Source organism: Bufo bufo, chromosome 8 (assembly GCF_905171765.1).
Source record: "Bufo bufo chromosome 8, aBufBuf1.1, whole genome shotgun sequence".
Taxonomy (NCBI): Eukaryota; Metazoa; Chordata; class Amphibia; order Anura; family Bufonidae; genus Bufo; species Bufo bufo.
The window spans coordinates 104,034,321-104,060,588 of NC_053396.1; the positions used below are offsets into that span (position 1 = coordinate 104,034,321).

Consider the following 26,268-nt stretch of genomic DNA (forward strand, 5'->3'; position numbering starts at 1 on the left):
TCATGACTATGAAGGCATCAAAACTATGAATTAACACATGTGGAATTATATACATAACAAACAAGTGTGAAACAACTGAAAATATATGTCATATTCTAGGTTCTTCAAAGTAGCCACCTTTTGCTTTGATTACTGCTTTGCACACTCTTGGCATTCTCTTGATGAGCTTCAAAAGGTAGTCACCTGAAATGGTCTTCCAACAGTCTTGAAGGAGTTCCCAGAGATGCTTAGCACTTGTTGGCCCTTTTGCCTTCACTCTGCGGTCCAGCTCACCCCAAACCATCTCGATTGGGTTCAGGTGCGGTGACTGTGGAGGCCAGGTCATCTGGCGCAGCACCCCATCACTCTCCTTCATGGTCAAATAGCCCTTACTTTCAAAGTTTTCCCAATTTTTCGGCTGACTGACTGACCTTCATTTCTTAAAGTAATGATGGCCACTTGTTTTTCTTTACTTAACTGCTTTTTTCTTGCCATAATACAAATTCTAACAGTCTAATAATACTATCAGCTGTGTATCCAGCTGACTTCTCCTCAACGCCACTGATGGTCCCAACCCCATTTATAAGGCAAGAAATCCCACTTATTAAACCTGACAGGGCACACCTGTGAAGTGAAAACCATTTCAGGGGACTACCTCTTGAAGCTCATCAAGAGAATGCCAAGAGTGTGCAAAGCAGTAATCAAAGCAAAAGGTGGCTACTTTGAAGACCTAGAATATGACATATTTTCAGTTGTTTCACACTTGTTTGTTATGTATATAATTCCACATGTGTTAATTCATAGTTTTGATGCCTTCATAGTCATGAAAATAAAGAAAACTCTTTGAATGAGAAGGTGTGTCCAAACTTTTGGTCTGTACTGTATCTTTACACCCTCCTTCACCATCCCGGTAGGGTCGTGTGAGGGTTGTAATAGCCAAGGTTCGAGGACAGGGAGTCCCCACATCAGGGGTCGTCCCTGGGCTGAGGAATAGACCAGGGACAGATTCCCTATATTCCCTGGTGTTCTTACTTTGGATCTCATCTTAGTGGACCTTTAGTGATTACTGTCTGTATGTAGATGGAATTAATTTTCCGGATTTTAAGAGATAGAAATAAAATGTATTAATTTTAAGGGTTAAACTTTTTGCTGGAATAGAGCACAATTTTAATAGTTTATGATCTTTAAACCAGGCTCACATTTTGCAATATGTTGCAAGAATCTCTCTCCCTGCAGTTCTATCATTGCTGTCAAATATACAGGACCCCTGACAGACCTGATGAAACTCGATATGTTGTACTGAAAACAGATCTATCATATAGTAGTTAAAATGCCTCCATGATCAGTAGAATCGCCAACGTTGACCAGACCCATGATGCACTTCTGCAGCATCATCCCTAATAACAGTCGGCTAGTTTATAGCAATTCCCACCTAACAAGCTACATAGACACTGCCCCATGGACACAACATCACAGGAATTAAAGGTGTTATCCAGGTAAATAAAATGGTGACCAACCCTCAGGATAGGTCATCATTATCACATTGGAGGAGGTCCAAGTCCCGTCACCCCCGCTGAACAGCTATTTCAGGGAACCGCCACACTCACCGGAGCTCTGGTGAGCGCAGTGGGCTCCCGGCAGCTCATCAAGAACAGTACATAGTATAGCGGCTGTGCTTGGTATTGCTGCTCAGCCTCATTCACTTCAACAGGGCTGAGCTGCATGGGCCGAGGCCGCAGCACTCACAAAGCACCCAGCCTCTCCTAACAGCGGGCTCCCACCGATCTGATATTGATGACCTATATCAGTTAAATGTTCCCCAGAGGTCTTGTATAAAAACAGTAGAGTATTAGAACGAATTTTTTTTGCAAATTGACTTTGGATGTTCCATCCAAAGTCAATTCGCTCATCCCTCGTCACAGCTATAGTTCATGTGACCTAATGACCATCACTGGCATCAGCAGTCGTGTCATTCATATATACCATCTTCTATTGACAAAGGCTATATGCCGAAACGCGTTATTATGAAACCATGAATAGAATTATGAAATAAAGAAGAATATTTTTGCAACATATTGGTGGCTTGCTGGAATATTTCACGGATTCATATACACGTGACCACTGAGGCCAGTGATTGGCTGAGAGGTCATGTGAACAATGTATGCGACATTGAGGTCCTGAGGACTGGACCTGCAGTGCTGGGACTGAGGGACCGTTAGAAGGGGAGTTAAATCTGCTCCCCTACAGGACAACCCCTTTCAAACTGCTGCAAAATAAACCTGTGATTGACTCACTTATTTCCTGGATATGTTGTGTTCACAGATACACCGACGCAGCGGGATAGCATCCTCCGCGCCACTCAAAGCAAAAGCTTCCCCTTCCCTCATACGTCAAGTGGCCTGGCTTCTACAAATGCTGCACTTTTCCTGCTGAAAACCCGCACCTTTCAGGCCGTCTACTTTTGATGGAAAAGAACAAACCTGTAATTGTACGCACAACCTTGACTTATGTGGATTTCCCAGAAAACTGCTGTGCACAAAGCAGGTAACATTAATTAAATTGTTGAACGAAATTAAATGTTTCTATGTCGGTCAGGGCTTTCAGAGAAAAATAAGTACATTCTAAAAAGCTTTAAACTGTATCATGTGTTACAAATAATTAAAACTATTCGTTAATCCTTACATAATTAAAAATAATCCCTTTGAACAGGTTTTCTAATAATCCCCGTTTGGCGTTAAATCATAGTCTGCTTGAATGCAGGCCTACTTTTCTATATGATGGGAAATCAAAATGACACTCCGCTTTTGCAGAGTTACGCAAGATTACGTAAATCCACTGAGCCGACTGTCATGGAGGCACACACTATAAATGCCGTCAGCAGGATCTCCATAGTATTGTACAGGTCATATAATTATTACCGCCACATTAGACATTACCGAGGACTGAAGCTATTTATGCCTATAAGTAGAACGGAACCACATTTTAGTTTAAGGCTACTTTCACACTTGCGGCAGAGGATTCCAGCAGGCAGTTTCGTCGCCGGAACTGCCTGCCGGATCTGGCAATCCGGACGCAAACGGATGGATTTGTCAGACGGATCCAGATGCAGATCTGTCTGACAAATGCATTGAAATACCGGATCCGTCTCTCTGGTGTCATCTGGAAAAGCGGATCCGGTATTTATTTTTTTCCCAGATTTAAAAAGGTCTGCGCATGCGCGGACCGGAAGAACGGATCCGTCAATGCGGCAATTTTAATGCACTAATGCATTTCAATGGAAATTAATGCCGGCATTCCGGTAAGTGTTCAGGATTTTTGGCCGGAGAGAAAAATACAGCATGCTGCGGTATTTTCTCCGGCCAAAAAACCTAAGAGGGACTGAACTGAAGACATCCTGATGCATAAGGCTACATGCTCACGACCGTATGTGTTTTGCGCTCAGCAAAAAAAACGGATAACGTTCCATATGGCATCTGGTTTTTTTGCGGATCCGTTTTAATAATGCCTGTCCTTGTCCGCAAACTAGGAAAAAATAGGACATGCACAATTTTGTTTTGCGGGGAAACGGAACGGACATACTGATGCGGACAGCACAGTTTTTTGCATCCTATCCACAAAAAAAACGGAAGGGACACGGAAACAAACAACATTTGTGTGCATGCAGCCTAAACAGAATGCTCTCCATTCAGAAAGCATTAGGATAAAACTGATCTGTTTTTTTCTGGTATTGAGCCCCTAGGATGGAACTCAATAAGAACTCAAGAAAAACGCTAGTGTGAAAGGACCCTTACCATAACTTGAATGGGAGCGAACAGAAGGATGTTTAAGGGCATGTACACATATAATTCAGGAATATACATTAAACTAAAAATGATAACACTGAATGATAAAACATATTGAAAAATGACAAGAACCTAGACATGTCCTGTATATAAAGGCAGCATATCATACAGCAGAAATCAGCAACCTCCAGCTGTTCGGAAACTACAACTCGTCCTGTAGCCCTAGCCTAAATTTCTTGGTTTATTTTTGGGTTGAAATGTATTTTCCTTTTATGCATTTCTTGTCACTTTCCATCAAATTCTTTGATCACACCTGCATTATTGCCATCAGGTTGCTGTTGCTTTATGACGACAAGCACAGCACAAAGCACCATAGGAAACAGAAACCTGACTGATCTATGATAAGCCAATAGGATCAGTCATAAAATCAATGGATTTCTATTAAAAATATTACGGCAGTTTGAGTAGGACCTTATTTGTTGCAAAAATGGAGGCGCATGATACAGTCTGCCAATCACACTGCATTGCAAACACTCTGGGACTTAAAGGGAGTCTGTCACCACAATGTGCCCTTATAGACCACTTACAGAGCACTGTAGCATAACTAGAGATCAGTCAAATGGTACCTTTTGTCTTTGTTTGGATGTTCACAAGGGGCAAAAACAGAGTTTTATTCATATGTAAATGAGGGCTCGTAAGTGCCCAGGGGCGGCGTTCGGGCTGTAAGTGCCCAGGCCGCTCTTCCTTCTTCTCACATAACCCCTCCCCAGCCTGTTGCTTGGCCCGTCCTGTAAGCCTCTTAAGTCATCCAGTGTATTGGCCGATATCCTGCCGGCACATGCGCACGCGCACTGTGATGACCATTGTGGGCAGCAGCATCATTCCATGCAGTGCGCATGCGCGGGCGGGATATCGGCCAGTACACTGGATGACGTAAGAGGCTTACAGGGCGGGCCAAGCAAGGTACCATTTGACTGAGCTATAGTTATGCTACAGTGCTATGTAAGTGGTCTATAAGGGCAAATTGTGGTGACAGACTCCCTTTAAAGGGGTTGTCCATTTTAATGCAGGTCTTAGGTCATAGGCTACTTTCACACTAGCGTTTTTACTGGATCAGCAAAAACGCTTCCGTTCTGATAATATAACCGCCTGCATCCGTGATGAATGGATCCGGTTGTATTATCTTTAACATACCCAAGACAGATCAGTTTTCTATTGCGTCTTGCAGCGTTACCCTGTCCGTGATGTGGACGCAACAAAATGGAACAGAATGCATTTTGGTGCACTCCATTTCGTTCAGTTCAGTCTTGTCACCATTGACAATGAATGGGGCCAAAACGGAAGCGTTTTGCCCCCGCTATTGACATCCTATAACGGATCTCGATAGTGGAAAGGGCAAGTGTGAAAGTAGCCATAGGCTGCTGAGTACACTGATTGGCTGCAGCAGTCACATGCCATACACCTGCACGTCACTGCTGACTGCAAACAAACTGTGGGAGAAGCTCCAGACCAACAGTGCCAGGGAAAAAGAGGACCATATAAAAATCACTTTTTATTTTACAGCATTAGGTGGCATGGGCCAAAATTTATAATTAACTTGGACAGCCAGACACTTTATGGGTGCGTCCACATGGGACTGAAATGCTCAGCAGCACTTTACAGTACCAGCAATGTGGATGCGATTTTAAGAACTCTTATCCACATACTGCAAAAAAATATATATATATATGTGAGGATTTTAGATCTGCAGCACGTCAGTTTATACTATTGGAATCCGCAACAAATCTACAGAAGATTTTTCCCACCGCAAATTACATCCCATTGCTAATATCTTGAATGTATGTCCTGCCATTAAGCAGCTACTGTGGGAATTCTAACTACAGGCAGCACTTTACAGCACCCAGTGTTCTCCTAAAGACAGCTGCTGGCCAGTGGCAAAAGGCTTCAGAAGTGATTATTCGTGTCTATAGCCCATTTATGCCCTATTACTTTTCTAATACTTTGTGCAAATCATTGGCGTACCATCAATGTAGGCAGAACGCGCAACTACTATGGAGGCGGGGAGGGGGCCTGAAGCTGAATTACTTCCTCTTCTCTGGGCAAGAAAACAATGTTTTTTCATGTTGTGGCCACTAGGTGGAGCTCAGAGATCAATGGTAAGTGTATAAATTCCTATGCACTGAGCTCCCCCTAGTGGTGGCTGCAGGCAAACAACTTTGTAATAGATATAATTTAGTTCCGCGCGACATTATCCCACACTTCATACAATACCATAAGCAGAGGGAAACATGCAATCACAGCATCAATCCAAATATGTATATGTACCTGTTTGAACTTTGCTGTCACTTTTCTGCGCGTACCGATCCTCTCTTGTATGCTGGTACTTGTATATTAGAGTGGGATAGGGAGCCCTATGCGATTTGTAAAAAGTGAGCTTGCCCCGGCTGGTGGCACCGCTCGATGTTAGACTCGCTAGCTCACACTCAAATCCGAGCGCTATGTGACATCACTGAACTAGGTTACGGGTATCTAGGAGTGTCAAAAAAAAAAAAAAAAAAACTCCAACGCGTTTCGGAGACATATTGGATTTTTAATATGAATACATTAGCACCAATAGGGTTAAACTCAGATTAAATTATTTGCATTTGAATGAAGGAAAAAAGTATGAGAGAACCAAGGGTTAAAAATGGGAGGGGAGGAGAACCCTATATAAGGAATACTAGAAGAAACAGTCTGCATCCCTGACGAAGGATAGCGATTATCCGAAATGTGTTGGAGCTTTTTTGACACTCCTAGATACCCGTCACCTAGTTCAGTGATGTCACATAGCGCTCGGATTTGAGCGTGAGCTAACATCGAGCGGTGCCGCCGCAAATTAACAAATCACATAGGGCTCCCTATCCCACTCTAATATACAAGTACCAGCATACAAGAGAGGATCGGTACGCGCAGAAAAGTGACAGCAAAGTTCAAACAGGTACATATATAAATATTTGGATTGATGCTGTGAATGCACGTTTACCTCTGCTTATGGTATTGTAGGAAGTGCGGGGTATTGTCGCAAGAAACCATATTATTATTAGTTTTCCCGCATTTTGCCGCAGTGGCGGCACCGCAGCGTCAGTGATAGGTCATAGAGGATAAAAGCGCCAGTGTAATCTAGTTCTTAAGCTTTGTAATAGAGGAGAACATTTATCAGTGTACTGAGAAATATGGTGCTCAGAATTAGCGCCAAATTTGCGAAGCACCTGTTCCAACTTTCCGTTATACAAGTCAGATTAAGTGGGTGAGGTGGAGCTGCAACGGTTTTATTAAAAAAGTAATGTAAAATTTCTTCCACTTAACAGAAAAATGTAAATTTGTCAGAGACCTGGGGCATTGCTGCGTGTGCTCTGCATTGCCTGGGAGGGATTGACGCGTGCATATTGGGAAGCCCATAGTAAGTTTTGCTATAGGGGCCTGCGAGATCTGGGTAACTGGTTTTCTCTTTGCTGGAGGCCACTTCTCACAAATGAAGGACTATAGATGCAGACATCCTCCTACAGCACACACCATTTTACTAGCACCTACAATGGATTCACAGCCCTACAGAATCTGTAGATGACTATTATAATATACTATTATACTACAAAACTAAATATAGCCTTGTATAACTCCGCACAGTATGTTAATTTAGGATACAATCATTTTCAAGCATATTGTACTACAACTGACTGCATTTTACAGAAGGCCATCCTAGCTGTTCCTTCCACGGGTCCCATTACGCATAGGAACATCATAAGAGGTTGAATATCTGCTAGAAGTTAGAAAAGCATTGTACGCAGGATAGGAAATCCATTAACTAAGAAACTAAGGCTCCTGATTTACTGCAGCAATGTCCAAGTGCTCTACAGCACGAGCAGACAGAAGTCAAAGTACAATAGCCCCATACCAAATAATAGTCATGTACATGCTACCTGCAGTCATACCCATAAATACAGCGCAGGTGTCCGTGGTGTACGCCACTCATGGAGGATAAGAGACAGAGGGAAGGCTCACATTTGTTGTACAGGAGCCTCCACCCGCAGACGTTTAGGAGAAATGGTCTGCGCTCAGTCTCCTCTTCTTCCGTTTCCATATAGAAATCAGTATATTTCCAGAGTTAGGCTACATGCACGTGGCCGTATTGCGGCCCGCATACAGAGGGTCCGCAAATACACGGGTACCAGCCGTGTGCATTCCGAATCACGGATCGCAAACCCATTCACTTGAATGGGTCCGCAATCACGGAGATGCGGAACGGAGGCACGGATCAGAACCCCACGGAAGTACTACGGAGTGCTTCCGTGGTGTTTGTGGCCGTGCCTCCGCACAGCAAAAAAGAAGCGCATGCACTACTTTTTTGCAGTGCGGACCCCATTAAGTGAATGGGTCCACGATCCGCATGTCCCAAGGTCTGTGCCCGTGCACTGTGGACCGCAATTTGCAGTCCGCAGCAGGGGCCCCTTAAGTTTGTGTCCATGTAGCCTTATGCAGTAAAAGAAGTGACAGAGGCCCCGATTCCAGTGTTGAGTCTCTTACTGGAGGTCTTGCACATTCTTTAAAATCCCACATTATTAGCTGCAGCTGAGCCCAGTGTAGAGTCCTTTCATTCATGAGCGGTGCACTCTTCCTGCCCTCACTGATGAGGGACAGCTACTTCTCTGTACTGTGTATAGCGAGAAATCTGTCAGTGGACCGCAGCACCTTAAAGGGATTGTCCGGGATCAACATGTTTTTGTAACGGTCGCGTACACACACACACACAGGGGGGAGGGAAGTGACCACTGCGCTCCACCCTTACCCCTGGCCCTGCCTACTTGCCTCGCGAGTCCTAATGACAGGGGACAACTGGACGGCAATCCCTAGCTTGAAATAAGTGCAGGGATGACAGACAGACAAACAACAGAACGCGAACGGACCGAGTCAATACCAGGAAAGCTACAAAGTACAAATGGAGCAAGCAGAGAATTGTCAGGAGAAGCCGGGGTCATAAATACCAGGAGAGACGTGAAGTACCAAAAGGAGTCAGCAGAGGATCGTCAGGAGGAGGCCTGGGTCAGAATACCAGGAGAGCAGCAAAGTACACCAGGAGCAGGCAGAGGATCGTCAGGAATTTAGCAGGAGGTAAGTACACCAGGAAAGACAAAACCACAGGTGGAACCTAAATTAACAGGCAACCTGTGGCCAGCAGGCTGCCTGTATTTATAGTGGGGAGTGAGGGTTATGTGACGTGGCCAGCGTCACATGACCGACAGACCAACCAGTCGAGCACCAAGTGATCAGCTAGGCGCTCAAGGCAAACTTAGGAGCAGGGAGCCACCCAGCTAGTAATGCCGCCCTGGGAACGAGGTCAAACACAGATCCTTGCTCCCGAAGCTAAGCAGCAGGTCTGCGGGTAATGGGGGACCAAGTGCACCTTCGGAACACAGTTAGTTTTTTTTTTTTTTTTTTTTTTTTTTAAACCGTTTACTCACTACTACTAGCCGAGTCAAGGTTCCCCAGATGTATTTAGATCGTTTTTACACTGCTGCATGGCTCCCCAACAGATTGTTGACATAGTTGTTTATCTGTGTGATGACTTCCTGCCGCACTGCGGGTCCCAGCGCAGCGCGGCATCTCCCGGTTTCTACAGTCTAACATCTTGTCTTATAGCTCCTCCCACCCAGTTACATGGACACTCCCCTATCACTGTCCCTAAAACCAACTAGTTTATAGCTCCTCCCACCAGCTAGTTACATGGACACTCCCCGATTTCTGCTCCTACTGTTGCTTTGACACGCAAATGGCCATAACAGGGACTATGGCTTGAAAGAGAAAAATCAGGGTGGTGTGGAAAAGTTTTACTCGACATAAAACCATAAAAAAATAGCAGGAAAGCGTGACGCGTTTTGAAGATGGACCGCCTCTTCCTTAGACGTGATATACTGCTGGCATCTCTGTCCCTAACTTATGCTGCCCTAAAGACATAAAAATCACCTACATCAAATACCAAAACACACTGCAACACATGTAGAAATATATCAAAATTATCTTTATTGATTTATAAAATAAAAACAAATATATGCATTGGCACACCACGACCACAAGGGGGGTGCCGCTTTGGGTCAACTATAATATCACATAGAATGTCTAATAAAAGGGAAAAATAAGCACAAAAAATGACAAGGATCATATGGTATTCCCTAAAAAAAAATAAAAAAATTATATATATATTTTTAAATATAAAGTATAATACAGACCCAGATCGGCACCGAAAGACATGTAGCGAGAAAGGCGATCTCCCAATATGGCTGCCAACATTGCAGTAATGAAGCCACAGGTTGCACATATTGTCTGTGCACGCTCATAATGAAAAACAGGAAAAAAAAAATAAAAATAAACCCTTTCTGGATGAAAGGCATAAAAAGCCTTAGGGCTGTTTCACACGAGCGGATGCCGTGCGTGACATCCGCTGCGTGAATGACAGCCAAGACCCGATGCGGACAGCAGAAGCACGGAGCATTAACATGACTGATAATGCTCTTTGCCTCTCTGATATCTTTACTACGAAATCACAGTGAGAGAAAGTTGTCACCCTGATTTCGTAGTAAAGAGATCACAGAGAGGCACGGAGCATTATCAGTCATGTTAATGCTCCGTGCTTCTGCAGTCTGCATCGGGTCTTGGCTGTCATTCACGCAGCGGATGTCACGCACGGCATCCGCTCGTGTGAAACAGCCCTTATTCTGAGAAAGTGGAACGTCCAGTGAAAGCAGGCCTGCAGCAAAGCAGTAGCATGCCTTTTCTCAATAGCCAGCTTCCAACAGTCTGTTAGAACTGTAGTTAGAACCTTTTTTGGGCACTGTAGGCAGGAGACGTGATACCAGGTGGGTAGTCGTAAAACTACCCTTTCATAAATACCCACCTGGTATCACGTCTCCTGCCTACAGCGCCCAAAAAAAGGTTCTAACTACTTTTCATCTACTGATCTTCATCTAACCTCCTCAGGGACACGGGCAAGAACCTTGGCTGCAGTACAGGTATCCTGCACGCTGGACGGGCAAATACCAGCAAGGCAAATTGTAGTTGTTGTGACTCATCACTAAATGGTAAGTGCAACTGATTATAGATTACGTCTTTCAGGTCATACAGCGACACACACGAGGCGCCGCCTCCTATCTTCCTTTTTTTTCTCTCTTAAAAAAAAGGTCCTGTTTAAGGGCACAGAGGACGTTTGAAGGGAACACCTCCCTGCCAAAGTCAAACCATCTGTCTGGGTAAATGACTGCAGAAAGTTTCTGCTCAGAGCAGACCCTACGCACTGTGCGAGGAGCAGGCGATACGGCCTGGACGGCGGCACTCTCCCATGTCACCCTCTTTGATAAGAATGATATAAGAATGTGATGTTAGAAATCCACAGAGGTCTGCAGTACAGAGGACCTCCTGTTGGAAAAAAGGACTAGAAAACATGATTCAAAAAATCACTTATCCAGACGTCATGATTGTATGCATACATGGACGCAAATTCTGATATTTCGTTATTGCTAACGTTTGCCACCAATTATTGTTACTTTTATGCTGCATCAAAAAAAAAAATTGTGCAACTCGTACACAGGCCAAAGAAGAACATAGCGCTCTTACTGAATGAGCCAGACCAGACCTGTACAGATGTCCATAGATCCTTCTACTGGATTCAGGTCATCTGCACAGCAGTCACTTTATTAAATGTACACAGATCTCAGGCAGTAAAGGTAATCCGCCCTTACTTTCATCATGGACGTCAGATACATTTCTCAATAACCCAGGACTAAGACTCGGTTTCCTAATCTGGATCTACCTGTTGCCCCACTCAACATCTGCAGAATCTTAGTCATACAGCGAGAAGCCTGAAAAGGTATAGATGGTGAGACATCTCCAAGTTCTTAAAGTGGTTTTCCAAGACTACTGAAGGATAGTTCATCAATATCAAAACAGCAGGGATCAGGCACCGTAACTACGGCCCTGTACAGTGTTCATTCAAGTGAATGGTTCAAGGGGATGGGAGCAGCACTCAGGGGGGAGGCCTCATGTTGTAGGCAGGTCCAAAGTGATAGAAGGCGGGCAACACAAGTAAATGGGACCAGCAATACTTTAGTGCAGCACAAAATACCACCCCATCAGTGTGAAATACCACAGTGCAGCACAAAATACTGACACCTGCAGTATTCAACTGTATCACCAGGGACAGCGTTAAAGGGAACCTTTCACCGGGATTTGGGGTATAGAGCTGAGGACATGGGTTGCTAGATGGCCGCTAGCACATCCGCAATACCCAGTCCCCATAGCTCTGTGTGCTTTTATTGTGTAAAAAAACTGATTTGATACATATGCAAATTAACCTGAGATGAGTCCTGCGTGAAGGAGCCCAGCACCGCCCCGCATCCTCCGAATCTCCTCCTCGCGAGCTAGCGCATGCGCAGTGTCGTCATAGTGTTCCTTCCCTGTGCTGGCATCAGCCTCAGGGAACTAACTGTGCATCGCGAGATTACGGCGCTCTAGCTTTCTGACGTCAGGGAGCAAGGAGGAGATTTGGAGGATGCAGGGCGGTGCTGGGCTCCTTCACGCTAGACTCATCTCAGGTTAATTTGCATATGTATCAAATCAGGGTTTTTTTACACAATAAAAGCACACAGAGCTATGGGGACTGGGTATTGCGGATGTGCTAGCGGCCATCTAGCAACCTATGTCCTCAGCTTTATACACAAAATCCCGGTGACAGGTTCCCTTTAAGGCTGAATTCAGGAGGGCACCCGCGGCTGCTGGCCAACAGCGTAAGTACCTGATGCTCCTCGCATTAATTACTACTGAGAGCATGAGATCATTATGTATCCAGCTGTTTGCCATAAGGAGGGCTCGGGTGGCCCCCTGGATATCGGCCCACTGGGAAATTTCCCTGTAAGGTCTATGGCCAGTCCGCCCCTGGCAGCCCAGTACACAGAACAGAGCTGTGCTGTCTGTGGTTTCTGATGCACAGTAAGGCTACTTTCACACTGAGCCCAAAAACGCTTCCGTTACTGATAATACAACCGTCTGCATCCGTTATGAACGGATCCGGTTGTATTATCTTTAACATAGCCAAGACGGATCCGTCATGAACTCTATTGAAAGTCAATGGGGGACGGATCCGTTTTCTATTGTGGCAGATATAGCCCTATGCTTCAAATCTGATGTCAGTCCATGTTGTAATACCTCTGGACTGTCTTTTCCTATCCAAGCAATTCTGATATTCTTTCTTTGTAACACACTGTACTTTAGGTTTGTAGTACTTTTTTATTTATATGAATGTTAAAGTTTAAAATATTCCAAATTTTTATTTATCTGCTCATAAAAAAGCTACAAGGCATCTGTCAGCAGATCTGTACCTATGACACTGGCTGACCTGTTACATGTGCACTTGGCAGCTATAGACATCTGTGTTGGTCCCATGGTCACATGTGCCCGCATTGCTGAGAAAATGGTAGGGGTGCACCGAAATTTCGGCAGCCGAAAATATCGGCCGAAAATGCACCTAATCCACTTCGGCCGATATTGTTACATATCGGCCGAAAATATGGGGTGTGGGATTTGTCACCCACCATCTGCGGGCGGGCGGTTTACTTTGTCACTGCATCTTTATTTTACCTTACAATCGTGAGGCTCCAGTAACTAACAACTCTGCAGGCAGAGCGGAGGCCGGCGTAACGTCACTTACTCACGTGACGCGCCTGCTCCGCCTCCTTCATTCATAAAGTGGGCGGAGCAGGTGCGTCACGTGAGTAAGTGACGTTACGCCGCCCTCCGCTCTGCCTGCAGAGTTGTTAGTTACTGGAGCCTCACGATTGTAAGGTAAAATAAAGATGCTGTGAGCAGCAGGGCCGGGGCTGTTATGGGTAGGGGGGATCGGTCTATGGAACTGCTATGGGGAGGGGGGATCTGTGCACTGCTATGGGGAGGGGGGGATCTGTGCACTGCTATGGGGAGGGGGGATCTGTGCACTGCTATGGGGAGGGGGGATCTGTGCACTGTTATGGGGAAAGGGATCTGTGCACTGTTATGGGGAAAGGGATCTGTGCACTGTTATGGGGAAAGGGATCTGTGCACTGTTATGCCCATAACAGTGCACAGATCCCCCTCTCCATAACAGCGCCACCCACAGATCCCCCTCTCCATAACAGCGCCACCCACAGATCCCCCTCTCCATAACAGCGCCACCCACAGATCCCCCTCTCCATAACAGCGCCACCCACAGATCCCCCTCTCCATAACAGCGCCACCCACAGATCCCCCTCTCCATAACAGCGCCACCCACAGATCCCCCTCTCCATAACAGCGCCACCCACAGATCCCCCTCTCCATAACAGCGCCACCCACAGATCCCCCTCTCCATAACGGCGCCACCCACAGATCCCCCTCTCCATAACGGCGCCACCCACAGATCCCCCTCTCCATAACGGCGCCACCCACAGATCCCCCTCTCCATAACGGCGCCACCCACAGATCCCCCTCTCCATAACGGCGCCACCCACAGATCCCCCTCTCCATAACGGCGCCACCCACAGATCCCCCTCTCCATAACAGCGCCACCCACAGATCCCCCTCTCCATAACAGAGCCACCCACAGATCCCCCTCTCCATAACAGCGCCACCCACAGATCCCCCTCTCCATAACAGCGCCACCCACAGATGAATTTCATTCATGAAAAAGAATTATTAATAAAATCATTAAAAAAAAAAGTATTTTAAAAGTATTTGGGCAAAAAGGCAGTTTCGGTTTCGGTTTCGGTTTTCGGTCAAGGGCATCCTGAATTTTCGGTTTCGGTTTCGGACCAGAATTTTCATTTCGGTGCACCCCTAGAAAATGGATGTTTTAATGTATGCAAATGAGCATCCAGGCGGTGAAAACATCACCACATCTGGCCCTATCACTCAAAGTGCAGAGGGGGCGGCAGTTGTAGAGAGAGCAGAGCCTCTAGGTGTAATGACAACGCCCCCGTTGCACCTAGAGGCTTATTTGCATATATTAAAACATCATTTTTCGCAGCAATGCTAGAACATATGAACACCGATGTCTTCAGCTGCCAAGTGCACATGTAACAGGTCAGCCAGTGTCATAGGTACAGATCTGCTGACAGATGTCCTCTAATAACTAACATTTAGCACATGTCCACTTTATGGTCCATAATTCTCATACGTAATCTTATTTTTTGGGGAAGACAGAAGGCTTATATGTTTAGCAGCAATTTCAAAGAAAATGTCCAAAACCTACTTTTTCATGGACCAATTCCACTTCTGAATTGACTTTGACATAGATAAGAGATACCGGTAATCCCACCATAAATCACCCCACTTTAATATTTATTTAATATGGCATACGATGTAGTGGCAATCTGGAAACAAAAAGTAAAAAATAAAAATAAAAAAAAGTTTTACGGCATTCCCTGTTACTTTCATTCTGCAGGTCAGTACGATTACAGCGATACCACATTTATGTAGTTTTTCTTGTATTTTAAAAACCTTTAAAAATATTATTTTTTTTTTATTGTTTTATGTCTACAGAGTTGTATGAAGGCTCATTTTTTACAGGGTGTTCTGAAGTTTTTGTTACCATTTTGAAGAGTGTATGACTTTTTGATTTTTTTTTATTGACATTTTTTGCTGGGAGGTGAAGTGACAAATATTGCCAACAGCCATTTTGATTAGTTTCTTTTTCCACACTAAGGCCTCTTGCAGACGAGCGTGTCCGGATTAGGTCTGGATGCGCCTCGGTGCATTGCGGCAAACCCGCGTTGAGTAGGTACGCAATTGCAGTCAGTTTTGACTGCGATTGCGTTCCGTTGCTCAGTTTTTATCGCGCGGGTGCAATGCGTTTTGCACGCGCGTGATAAAAAACTGACTGTGGTACCCAGACCCGAACTTCTTCACAGAAGTTCAGGTTTGAGTTTAAGGTTATGTAGATTGTATTATTTTCCCTTATAACCATGTTTAAGGGAAAATAATACATTCTAAATACAGAATGCATAGTAAAATAGGGCTGGAGGGGTTAAAAAAATAAAAATTATAATAATTTAACTCACCTTAATCCACTTGTTCGCTCAGCCGGCATCTCTTCTGTGAGGAAAAGGACCTTTGATGATGTCACTGCGCTCATCACATGGTCAGTCACATGACCCATCACCATGGTGATGGATCATGTGACGGACCATGTGATGAACGTAGTGACGTCATCAAAGGTCCTATTCCTCACAAAAGAAGACAGAAGAGATGCCGGCTGCGCGAACAAGTGGATTACGGCGAGTTAAATTATTATTATTTTTAACCCCTCCAGCCCTATTGTACTATACATTCTGTATTCAGAATCCTATTATTTTCCCTTATAACTATGTTCTAAGGGAAAATAATAATGATCGGGTCCCCATCCCGATCATCACCTAGCAACGGTGCGTGAAAAATCGCACTGCATCCGCACTTGCTTGCGATTTTCACGCAACCCCATTCATTTTTATGGGGCCTGCGTTACGTGAAAAACGCACAAAGAGGAGCATGCTGCGATTTTCACGCAACGCACAAGTGATGTGTGAAAATCACAGCTCACGTGCACAGCCCCATAGAAATGAATGGGTCCGGATTCAGTGCGGGTGCAATGTGTTCACCTCACGCATTGCACCCGCGCAGAAATCTCGCCCGTGTGAAAGGGGCCTAAGGAATTTATATTTAAATAGGACCGGTATTTTGGGACATGGTGGTGAAATGATCTTTATTTATTTTATTGTTCATTTATGAGGAAAGGGGGGGGGGCGATTAGAATTTTTATATTTTTTTTTTATATTTTTAAAAACATCTCCGATATCTGCAAAGGAAAATACTTCCCTCAAGGGATTCATATAGGGATGGGGTGAGCATTTTAACCCCGCAGGTGTTTCATTGAATTTATTAGAATTGGGCTGTGAAAATAAAATTTTTCCAATAATATGTTGTTTCATTTTCACAAGATTTAAACAGGGGAAAAAAAAAAAAAAAAAAGAGCCAGCAAACTGTTAGGCAATTTCTCCCGAGTTCAGCAGTACCCCGCGGTCATAAACAGGTAGGGCTCAAGAGAGCAGATTTGTCTTTTAAAGCACACAGATTTTGCTCAAATAGATTTGGGTGCCATGTTACATTTGCAACACCTCTGAGGTACCAGTACTGTGTAAACCCAAAGAAATGACCCTGTTTTGGAACCTTTTGTGGCTGTCAGTGTTTTTAATTTTTATGTATTTCACTGCGAAAGTAAATACCATGATCATTTTATTCTGTGGACTGATACAATTAGGAAGACACCAGACTTCTATAGTTATTTTTTTTACATTTACGCCATAAAATCATTTAAAGAAAACAATGTATCACCTAGAATTCTGTATCGATTACTAAGAAAACTTAGATTATCTAAATCACAATTATAGACAAATACAATCTATGTGTAGATAATTAGTCTAACAATAGATTGATGGGCACTGTGTAGCCGTTTCTAGCTTTATACATCTCTATAGGGCATGGCCATATGTAGTAAATCTGTTGCAGACCTTCCGCTGCAGATTTGCCAATATTCAGGCAGTGGCAAAATTTGCAACGAATGGTGAAGACTTTGTCGGTGGAAATTCTGAGGGTTTTGCTGCAGGTTTCCCCCTCTGCAATGTAGTCATGTAGAGGTTGGCGCCTCCACATAACTAGACCAGCATCTAAAACGGCAGTCTTAATAAAACGACCCCATCGTCTTTATTAGCATATGGATAATAAAATCTAAAATTTGCAGAGAATTTTGGAAAAATTTGCTATAGAATGCCAAATGCTGTGATGTACATGAACTGGAATAGATAAAGATACAAAAACAACCATAAGCACAGGTACAAGTCCGGGACACCCTCAACACCTACTGGAACTACTTGACTCTGCTGGATTTTGCCCTTGATGCCTAATTAGTCAAGGGAAATTGTGTGTTTAGCCACTTTTAGGCAATGGGGATTTGCTCAAAGATGGATGTGCCAATTAGGGCATCCTCCAAACCTTGTTTATTTTTGATGGAGCCCGCTTTTTTTAGTTGAAGGGTGCAATATCTCTCTGAATGAGGCCTTTTCAAAACACATTTTTATTTTCTAAATGGTTTGTTAGTCATTGCAGAGCTGCAATGACAGGAGGTCCAGGTCCTAATCAGTTTCTGTGGCTAGAAGGGTGTGAAGGACCTGTGATGACATCATGGTTATGAGGCCATGAGTGCACAGGTCCATTGCCCAGGATTTGTGCTAATCACTGCAGAAGGTTTACCATTGAAAATAGTAATCCAACTGGTGTAGATGCTATTCCTTACATTCATCAAATGTTTTACTCAGTTTTCTATCCTTTGTGTCCCTCATATGACAATGGGATCTGGTTTTGTGGAAAGAGGTTGGGGCTCTGGAAAAAAGGGGCATGGATTAAATGTGGCTAAATGCGCCATAGTTTTTCTAGTAAAACTATACCATCTTATCGGTGACGTAAACTGAGACTAGACAGTCTAAAGAAGCCAAAGTCGCCCAGTCCATTCATCCTGCTTACAACCCATCCAGCTGGCTATCGGAGTAGAGATGTGGCCCCAAGCAGCAAGTCACCGCTGAAGCCAGCCATTGGCTGGAGCAGTGCATGCGACTATGCCCATAGTCAGCTTGCTGTGTACAGTGCCGGGACCGGAAGCAGCGCGGACCACCAGAGCGGCATGGAGTATGAATCTTCTGTTTCAGGGGTCATGCTACGGGATTTTTTTATTTTTTACCGGAAAACCCCTTTAGGGTGTGTCCTTGCTGGCTTCCGGACCAGGGCGAGGTTCATCCCCGCCTGTTCTATATAAAACAATTATCTTGGCAACAAATTACCGGAGTCTTTCACACGAGAAATATTCTATAAAAGCAACCGCTTACCCCCGAGCCTCTACAAAAATCTAATTTGTGGAATTATTAACGTGTTCACTACTGACCCTAAAAAAAACTGCTCTTCACGTTTCTTATTCCAAAGGAAACAGACTCGGTCTGAGTCCGAGCTCTGGATAACGAGTAAGCCATCATATACAACAATCCATTCCTTTAACTAAAACATCAAGTTCTGCTATAAGCAAGTTAATATATGTATAGGTGGATTACTCGCCAAATGTCCGTGGAGATTACAGGTATAGTCCCTGGGCCCTAAAACATGAATAGGAACAAGCAGCTCACATTTCACATAATGCTATAGCACGAGAGGGGCAGGGGTGCCCCTTGTACGGCAAATTCTTAGCTAATGGAAGTAAACCATCTGTCTTGTTGGATGGCAGATGGTATCAACTCGCATCAATAAAGAGATTTCTGCTTAATGTGTTCACAGCATAGGACACTGAGCAGGTTACCTATCTGATTGAAACAATGCCTCGCTCCGGAGGATGCTGGTGTGTAATCCCAGATTACTGCGAGGGTTGCAGGTATGTATGCCCCATGCCTATGTATTAGGGGAGCGCAACTTTTGCCAAAGTAAAAAAATAAATATATTATTATTATTATTATTAATAATAATAATAATAAAAAAAAATATGAAAACACCACCAGTTGCTTTTTTCCCCCCTCATATTACCATTCCATAGAATTTCTGAGCTTTAAAGAGCCGGAATACAAGGTCTACACAAATACAAGGGCCTGAGCTGTACCTGCGGATGCAGGATTTTTTGGGTGGTATACAGATGTTTTCTTAAATCAGATTTATTGAACAGAAAAAAAAAAAACGTGGCCTGCTCCATCAGGTGGAATATGTGTAGAGGAAGGGCCCCTACGAGAGAATAGCTTGGCGCGCAGCGGCACCAGACGGAGCATGGTACAGCAGCACAGTATGGCCTCCAGGTGGCGCTGTACATGCTCCAAGCCCAAGACCTTATATTCACACAGCAGCACAAAATACCTCTCACTCAAATCTCCATTTCTTAAGCATGGCACCAAATTCAACGTCTTCTTGCTCCATTTACCATGCAAATGTGGATAGCAGCGAAGCTCTCCCTTTCTCCTAAAACCTGGGCTCGGCACAATATTGCCACATGTATCAATCTGCTATTCATGCTGAAACAATGGCATACACCCACAACAGGCTAGACATGTCTTTCCTCCAGCTTCTGCTGCAACAGATGTATGGTGCGCCATGTACTACCTTACGGTTATGAAAGTGGTGCATGCAACCCTACTGATTCAGGCCGACTGATCCTGGTAGAAAGAACGATACCGTTGGATTTCACATCGGTGCTGGGTCCATTCCCGTCGGTGCTGACCAATACTGATCGCACCAGAAGCAGACGTCATATTGCAATTTCCGCCTTCACTGAGCGTTTCCCTTACAGCCAACTACCTGCAGCCCGCTATACTGCAGGCAGATACTAACCTGTAGTAGACAATATAAGGGATAATAACGGCCTTTCCATGGAAGAGGATGTTAATAAAAAGGGTCATTGAATGAAAAAAACTCAACTAGGAGGCCTCCGGAGGAAGGAAAGTGCAAATACCTGTGTGCAGGGAAGTCTCAGGGGTATTACACAAGGAGGCAGAAAGTATATAGCGGTGTACAGGAAGGCATCCGAAATAGTACATAACGTCAGAGCGTGTGTACAAGGACGGCTCAGAAGGAAGTATATAGCGGTGTACAGGAAGGCGTCTGAAGAAGTACATAAAGTAGCAGCACCATGTACAGTATGTGTGTACAAGGACGCCTCAGAAGGAAGTATATAGCGGTGTACAGGAAGGCGTCTGAAGAAGTAGTACATAAAGTAGCAGCACCATGTACAGTATGTGTGTACAAGGACGCCTCATGAGTATTACACATAATACTGCATATATACAGTTTGTAGACTTTTTTCTGAGATGCTGAAAGGGGTTCAGTCACATTCTGATTTGCCCAGCCACAGCAGGTCAGGAGTGAAGCACAGCCTAGACAATTTTTGGGGAATTTCCCAATAGCAGCACATGCTCTATCTCACTGATGTGGACAGGAATATATGGTCATGTGAATGGGCCCTAATCCATAAGACTGCTGGATTTCTGAACATAGCAGGCACAGACATTACAATGTAATTTACTAAATAAAGACAAACACAGTTTAATAAATCAGGGCGGGGGTTTCCATGCTGGGAGACATCCCGTGACAAACCTGATGCCTGAAACGATCCCATAGAAAACCATAGGGTCCGTTCTGGCATCGGTTTCTGTACCGCACCAGCAGGAGACTACAACGGATGGCCAGGTGTAATGGAGCCAAGCCTTAGGACTCATCATGTTTCATACGTGAAAATCCCATGTTAGAGTCCCAGCACCACGCCCAACCAGCAAACGCGATGTAAAACAGACCGTGAAATGCGCAACGTGAACGCATAGCACCCGCACTGAGTCCTGACCCAGGCAGAATGTTCTATATTCTACGTTTTTCACTCAGCCCTTGCCCCATAGAAGTGAATGGGGCTTCAGTGAAAAACGCATTGCATACGGAAGTGCAGGTGCGATGTGTTTTTCAATGATGTTGCTAAGAGAAGTTGTTTGTAAACGCATTGCACCCGCGCAGAAAAAACTGACCGCAATCGCAGACAAAACTGACTGAACTTGTTTGCAAAATGGTTTGAGTTTCACTGAACGCACCCAGACCTAATTCGCCATGTGTGAAAGACGCCTAAGGATACTTTCACACGCGCGTTTTTGTTTTCCGGTATCGAGTTCCATCCTAGGGGCTCAATACCAGAAAAAAACTGATCAGTTTTATCCTAATGCATTCTGAATGGAGAGCAATCCGTTCAGGATATAGCAGTTCAGTCACTCTTACGTTTTTTGGACGGAGAAAATACCGCAGCATGCTGGAGTTTTATCTCCAGCCAAAAATCCTGATCACTTGCCGAAATGCCGGATCTGGCATTAATTTCCATTGAAGTGTATTAGTGCCAGATCCAGCATTAAGTGTTCCAGCAAAACGGATCCGGCTTTCCGGATGAAAAAAATAAATAACTGAATACCGGATCCGTTTTTCCGGATGACACAGGAGAGACGGATCCGGTATTTCAATGCATTTGTCAGACGGATCCATCTGACAAATGCCATCAGTTTGCGTCCGGACTGCCAGATCCGGCGACAGAGCTGCCTGCCCGGAATCCTCTGCCGCAAGTGTGAAAGTACCCTAAGACTTCAATGGTTGTGTTTAATCCACATCACAGACCAAAGTACTGCATGTCCCCTGGAGGTAGGTCAGTGGAAAATCACTGATGTGTGAACACATTACAGTCAATGGGTACGTGTTCTGTCCGTGGAGAACATGGACAGCACACATCCATGATTCACTGAAGTGTGAACAAGGCCTTAGGAGCTGCCACAAAAAGCAGAAGGTATATTAGTGCATAGGGTGTTGTACAGTCTAACTACGGTCCCCGGCCATCTAGAAGCGTCACTGCCCGCAGCACTGTGCGCACTCAGGCCGAGGGCAGATCTAGGAGCGGCGTGGCACCCACAAGGCACACACCCTATGGGAAAGACAAATGGATGTATAAGGACGTTTCGCACATGGCAGATCTTGTTGCGGAAATTTCTACGACTGAGGATCAGCTCCATTTGTGTTGGCAGGAGGCGCATGGACTGCTGAAAACCCATGAACTGAAATCCAGTGGCAGGAATTTCTGCCACACGTGGAGGCGTCCTTATGGGCGCGCGGCTGTCCACCAATGTTTAGTGCGGCGCAGATTCTCACGGAAATGAAAAACATTAATGACGGACAAGTGTGGGAACACCCGATGTTACAGGTTGTAGGAAACGCCTCATTTTCCAGTTGGTTTCTACAAAGTCTCACTAAACGTGAAGTTCTCTCCTTGGGGGCTCTACAGTCTATACCAGGGGTCAGCAACTACAACTCCCAGCATGCTCCATTCACTTCTATGGGAGTTTTGAGAGCAGCTGAGCAAGTGTGCATGCTGGGAGTTGTAGTTTCACAACAGCCGGAGCGCTGGAGGTTGCTGACCCCTGGTTTCCACTATTTTGGGAGTACCCACATGCCCTGCCATCTGTATAAATAGGGCACCATACACACTCCATGCAGTTTTACAGCCATCCCAAACCACCTTTATGGCCGCTGTAAAACTACAACTCACAACATGCCCAATACATAGTGAACTCGGCGATTCTACCATTGTTGGTCTATGCCCACATTCCTGGCAACGTCGCCCCACCTTTCAGTGTGCCATGCAGTACGACGCGGTTTCCTCAGAATCTACCATCATTCAGCTTATGACATCAGCAATGTTACCATCTGACTACAAGCCTTCGGCCCCTTGCAGACAAGCGTGTCCGGATTAGGTCCGCATGCGTCCAGTGAAAACTGCGCGATTTCGCAAACAAGTCTATTCAGTTTTGCTTGCGATCATGTCCAGTTTTTATCATGTGGGTGCAATGAGATTTAATGCGTTTTGCGCGCGATAAAAAAACTGAATGTTTACAAACAACATCTCTTAGCAACCATCCGTGAAAAACGCATCGCATTCGTACTTGCTTTTCATGTAGCCCTTTTCACTTCTATGGGCCAGCGTTGAGTGAAAATGGCAAAATATAGAACATGCTGCGATTTTCACGTAACGCACATGTACACAGCGCCATAAAAATGAATGGGTCCGGATTCTGTGCGGGCACAATGCCTTCGCATCACGCATTGCACCCTCGCTGAATACTCGCTCGTGTGAAATGGGCCTTACTATTCATAATAATCAAAATGTTGGGGCTGGTAGTGCCACTGCAAGTGTGTGGTGTGTGGCAGCAGCCCCTGTGCTCAGGATTAGTGGTGTCAGTGCATGTGCCCGGGTATGACAGGACTGGCAGCCTCCTGTAGTGTAAGTGTCAGGTATGCACAGGAGCTGACACTTCACCCCCGGGTACTAGGGGCACCAGACTGCCCAGGAGAAGTGCGCACAGCCCCTGTGCTCAGGATTAGTGGTGTCAGTGCATGTGCCCGGGTAGGACAGGACTGCCAGCCTCCTGTAGTGTGTCAGGTATGCACAGGAGCTGACACTTCACCCCCGGGTACTAGGGGCACCAGACTGCCCAGGAGAAGTGCGCACAGCCCCTGTGCTCAGGATTAGTGGTGTCAGTGCATGTGCCCGGGTAGGACAGGACTGGCAGCCTCCTGTAGTGTGTCAGGTATGCACAGGAGCTGACACTTCACCCCCGGGTACTAGGGGCACCAGACTGCCCAGGAGAAGTGCGCACAGCCCCTGTGCTCAGGATTAGTGGTGTCAGTGCATGTGCCCGGGTAGGACAGGACTGGCAGCCTCCTGTAGTGTGTCAGGTATGCACAGGAGCTGACACTTCACCCCCTGGTACTAGGGGCACCAGACTGCCCAGGAGAAGTGCGCACAGCCCCTGTGCTCAGGATTAGTGGTGTCAGTGCATGTGCCCGGGTAGGACAGGACTGGCAGCCTCCTGTAGTGTGTCAGGTATGCACAGGAGCTGACACTTCACCCCCGGGTACTAGGGGCACCAGACTGCCCAGGAGAAGTGCGCACAGCCCCTGTGCTCAGGATTAGTGGTGTCAGTACATGTGCCCGGGTAGGACAGGACTGGCAGCCTCCTGTAGTGTGTCAGGTATGCACAGGAGCTGACACTTCACCCCCGGGTACTAGGGGCACCAGACTGCCCAGGAGAAGTGCGCACAGCCCCTGTGCTCAGGATTAGTGGTGTCAGTGCATGTGCCCGGGTAGGACAGGACTGGCAGCCTCCTGTAGTGTGTCAGGTATGCACAGGAGCTGACACTTCACCCCCGGGTACTAGGGGCACCAGACTGCCCAGGAGAAGTGCGCACAGCCCCTGTGCTCAGGATTAGTGGTGTCAGTACATGTGCCCGGGTAGGACAGGACTGGCAGCCTCCTGTAGTGTGTCAGGTATGCACAGGAGCTGACACTTCACCCCCGGGTACTAGGGGCACCAGACTGCCCAGGAGAAGTGCGCACAGCCCCTGTGCTCAGGATTAGTGGTGTCAGTACATGTGCCCGGGTAGGACAGGACTGGCAGCCTCCTGTAGTGTGTCAGGTATGCACAGGAGCTGACACTTCACCCCCGGGTACTAGGGGCACCAGACTGCCCAGGAGAAGTGCGCACAGCCCCTGTGCTCAGGATTAGTGGTGTCAGTGCATGTGCCCGGGTATGACAGGACTGGCAGCCTCCTGTAGTGTGTCAGGTATGCACAGGAGCTGACACTTCACCCCCGGGTACTAGGGGCACCAGACTGCCCAGGAGAAGTGCGAGTCCCCGGGGAGCCGCAGCCACTACACGTGGAGGAGGAGGCGGCTGTCTCTGTCTCCCACGAGTCTGATGGAAGTTATGAGGAGACAGCACAGGACGGCTGGGAGGGGAGGAGGAGGATGGGAGCAGTAGTCCCGGTTACCTGTCTTGAAGTCCACGCCATGCTGCTGGCTGCCGTCCATCTCGGTCTGCAGCATAACGTACAGCATCCCGAATGAGTTCTGGATGCCGAAGATGGAGCCCTGGCACCAGGTGGCCGCCAGCACCACCACCCATCCGAAGCCCCCCTCAGGCACTCTGCTCCGCACTTCCTGCTCCCGGTCGCCAGGTGAGGGCACTTCAGCGGGCATCGGCGCCCCTTCCGGGGTTCCCCCTAGCAGGCTGTCCCGCATCCCCTGCTCTTCCCCCGGTGGCAGGTTCTCGTCCTCCTCCGTCTCTTCTTCCATCGTCTGGCTCTCCTCCTCCCCAGTGCTCCCTCCCAGCTGCCCTCCCATGCCTCCGCCCCTCGCTTCCCTCCATGCCCCGGTCTACCTGCTCAGCAGTCGCCGCGGTGCCGCACTCCGCCAGCCACTTACCTCAGCTCACCTTCCGCCTACACCACTCCCCAACTTACCTGCAGTGTGCTCCACTATAGTGCACCTGACTGCCGCCACTTACCTGCAGTGTGCTCCACTATAGTGCACCTGACTGCCTCCACTTACCTGCAGTGTGCTCCACATATAGTGCACCTGACTGCCGCCACCTACCTGCAGTGTGCTCCACTATAGTGCACCTGACTGCTGCCACTTACCTGCAGTGTGCTCCACTATAGTGCACCTGACTGCCTCCACTTACCTGCAGTGTGCTCCACTATAGTGCACCTGACTGCTGCCACTTACCTGCAGTGTGCTCCACATATAGTGCACCTGACTGCCTCCACTTACCTGCAGTGTGCTCCACATATAGTGCACCTGACTGCCTCCACTTACCTGCAGTGTGCTCCACTATAGTTCACCTGACTGCCTCCACTTACCTGCAGTGTGCTCCACTATAGTGCACCTGACTGCCGCCACTTACCTGCAGTGTGCTCCACATATACTGCACCTGACTGCCGCCACTTACCTGCAGTGTGCTCCACATATACTGCACCTGACTGCCGCCACCTACCTGCAGTGTGCTCCACACTATAGTGCACCTGACTGCCTCCACTTACCTGCAGTGTGCTCCACATATAG

General features: G+C 46.4%; 1 protein-coding gene across 1 annotated transcript in view; it reads right to left on the reverse strand.

Annotated features, from left to right (window-relative positions):
• The window catches only part of SLC16A2 (solute carrier family 16 member 2), a 170,011-nt gene extending 144,511 nt beyond the window's left edge, over positions 1-25,500 (reverse strand). The window contains exon 1 of the mRNA XM_040406043.1: positions 25,197-25,500. Coding sequence (XP_040261977.1) covers positions 25,197-25,500 — 304 coding nt within the window. The remainder of the gene's footprint in view (positions 1-25,196) is intronic.
• Positions 25,501-26,268: the final 768 nt, after the last annotated feature.